The sequence below is a fragment of the Terrapene carolina genome, unplaced genomic scaffold, assembly GCF_002925995.2.
Source record: "Terrapene carolina triunguis isolate 2854851 unplaced genomic scaffold, T_m_triunguis-2.0 Scaffold11627, whole genome shotgun sequence".
NCBI classification, from domain to species: domain Eukaryota; kingdom Metazoa; phylum Chordata; order Testudines; family Emydidae; genus Terrapene; species Terrapene triunguis.
The window spans coordinates 1-2,685 of NW_020675978.1; the positions used below are offsets into that span (position 1 = coordinate 1).

Below are 2,685 nucleotides of genomic sequence, written 5' to 3' on the forward strand. Positions count from 1 at the left end.
CCCCCGGCTCGTGGTGAAGCGGCAGGGCCCGGGCTGGGCACAGCCAGTGCCTTGCTACAGGAATATCGGAGCGCGGTCACTTTAATAGCGGGTGCACCCGCTTCCCACCCTTCCTGGGCCGGCTCCAGAGCCGAGTGGGCGGCCCGCGTGGTTGTTTCCTCTGGCGGCTGGAGCCGGCGGCGAGCAGAGGGAAGCGGGGAGTTTCCATCGCGAGCGGGCACCACCGAACTTCCCTCCCGCCCGCCCCGGGAACAGAAGCGAGCCGGTCCCGGGGAACTCCGGGCGCGCCCCGGAGCCAGGCTGGGGCTGGGGGCTGCTCTGCTCCCGGGCGCGGCTCAGCCCTGGCGGATTTCACCTCGCCCCGGGCTCCGCCGGGCGGATTAGTCTAGTCGAGGCATTGGCGGGGGGGGGGCTCCGGGTCCCCGCGAACCAGCTGGAGGACGAAGGACGAGGGTGAGTCTCCCTCCAGCGAGCTCCGGCTCCCCAGGGCCGCGTGGCTCTGCTCTGCCTCCCCTTCTGCTGCTGCCAGAGTCTGACCCGCCGCCAGCCCCCTCCCCGGCCCGCCCGGGACTGCCCGGGGGAGCGCCAGCGGCCTGCGCCGGCTGGGGAGAGGGGCAGGGAGGATGGCGACTCAGGTGAGCAGCGCCGATCTCTCTCCTCTTCCCCGGGCCCTGTAGGTGGCCTGGCCCTTGTCCTGCGCGGGGCTGTCAGCAGCAGCGCCCGGCAGGGGGAAGCTGAACCCTCCTGGGGTGACCTGGGCAGCTCCAGCGGCTGCGTCTCTGTCTGTTTGGGGAAAGAACTTGGCAGCCAATTCCTAGCTCCTTGCTTTACAAAGGGCCTGTGCTGCAGCTTGGGGGTGTATCTTGCATGTCCCTTCCTAGTGCTAGGCCAGTATGTAGCACCCCTTCTTCCCCCTCTCCAAAAAAGTGCCCTAAGGCCCCAGCTTCCCAAGCTCTGAATATGGGCCACAGCTCCACCGGTGGCTGGTAAATGTCTGTTGTGAGTCATCCTTGCACAAGGACTGCAGCCAAAAGTGGCCTGTTAGGCACCTGAAAGGAGCCGGTAAATATGGCCCTGAAAGCCAACGGGCTGCTGCCACTTCATCACTCAGGGCAGGCCACGCCTGGCTGCGGGGGTGTCTCCCCTCTGTTCAATGACTGGTGACCGGCTCCTTGTTCCCTTAGTTAAAAAATAACTGATGATCAAGGGCTGGAAATAGTCCCAGAGTTTGCTGGCGGGCATGGCCTCCCCACCCCCACAGGAGGAATGAGGACAGAGCAGAAGGAAGGGGCCATGAGATGAAAGCTTCAGGGTGTCACTGACTTGAGCTAAAGGTACTGGGTGATGGGCCCTGTTTGCAGAGGTGCTGAGCACTTGCAATTTCAGATGAAGTAAGTGGGATTCAGGGTTTCTGAATATTCCTGGAAATCAGGTCCCAAGACCTCAAAGCACTTCATGCATGTGGGGTGTGGCTCAGAGTCCCCAATTTACAGATTGGGGAAACTGAGGCACGGAGAGGGGAAGGGAAGCAACTTGCCCAAAGTGACATCAGCCCTGCCCGTGGGATCATGCTGCTTCCACTCAATAGCTGGCATCTGGATCCCGATGATGCAATCTGTTCCCATCGCTGGACTTGTCTGCTACATAGGAGGAGCTGGGCGTGGCTTTCGGCTCACTGGAGAGGTGGGGGAGGAGTGGTGGTCTCTCTGTCTTTCTCTGTCTCTAATGTGTGTCATCTTCTCACTGAAGTGACGCTCAGGGACGGGATGCAAGATGGCTGACCTGAGCAACATCCAGTCCGCAGCTTCCAAGAGTATCCGGCCTTTCCGGTCCAGTGAGGAGTATCTCTACGCCATGAAGGAGGACCTGGCTGAGTGGCTCAACATCCTCTATGGCTGGGATGTCCAGGTGGAGAATTTCATGGAGACCCTGGAGACCGGGTGTGATCTCTGCCAACATGCCAACAATGTCAACCGCATTGCTCTGGAGTTCCAGCAACAGCACCCAGAAGTTGCTGCCTGCATGAGGGTGCCCCAGAATGAGGTTGTCTACCAGGCCAAGAATGTGGTGCCCGGCTCCTTCATCGCCAGGGACAACGTCTCAAATTTCATCCAGTGGTGCCGGCAGGACCTGGGCATCCAGGACGTGCTGATGTTCGAAACCAATGACCTGGTGCTGAAGAAGAATGAGAAGAACTTCGTCCTGTGCCTTCTAGAGGTCGCTAGGAGAGGCTCCAAGTTTGGGATGCTGGCCCCCATGCTGATCCAGATGGAGCAGGAGATTGAGGAGGAAATGAGGGATCAGATCGCCTATGGGGGGCTGGAAACCCAGGAGGATAGCCAAGACCTGGGCCCTGAGTCACCTGTCTACCCTAGCAGGGTGCAGAGAATCTCCTTGTGTGACCTCAAGAACCTGGATGAGCTGGTGAGAGACTGTTCCATTTTGTTGGTATCTTGTGCCCCCAAGTAACGTACAAGCAACATGAGACCCTCTCCTCCCACCATTACCCACTGTGGCTCTCCTAGTGATCTAAGCCACTTTAGTGTTGTACTGGGGGGAGGTAACTGGAAGGCATTGGTTCTCTCCACCCATCATAGGCGTGCGCACGGGGTGTGCTGGGTGTGCCCAGGCACACCCTAATGCAGGGGTGGGCAAATGGCTCCACTCCCCGGCGCAGCAAGCCGC

The 2,685-nt window shown here is 60.1% G+C and overlaps 1 protein-coding gene across 1 annotated transcript; it reads left to right on the top strand.

The window, feature by feature from the left end:
- The first annotated feature begins 1,751 nt into the window (after window positions 1-1,751).
- LOC112122256 (GAS2-like protein 1) lies at window positions 1,752-2,469 on the top strand. The gene has a single exon (XM_029913917.1). It carries the CDS (start codon window positions 1,774-1,776, stop codon window positions 2,467-2,469), a length of 696 nt encoding a protein of 231 aa, XP_029769777.1. The 5' UTR covers window positions 1,752-1,773.
- The last annotated feature ends 216 nt before the right edge of the window (window positions 2,470-2,685 follow it).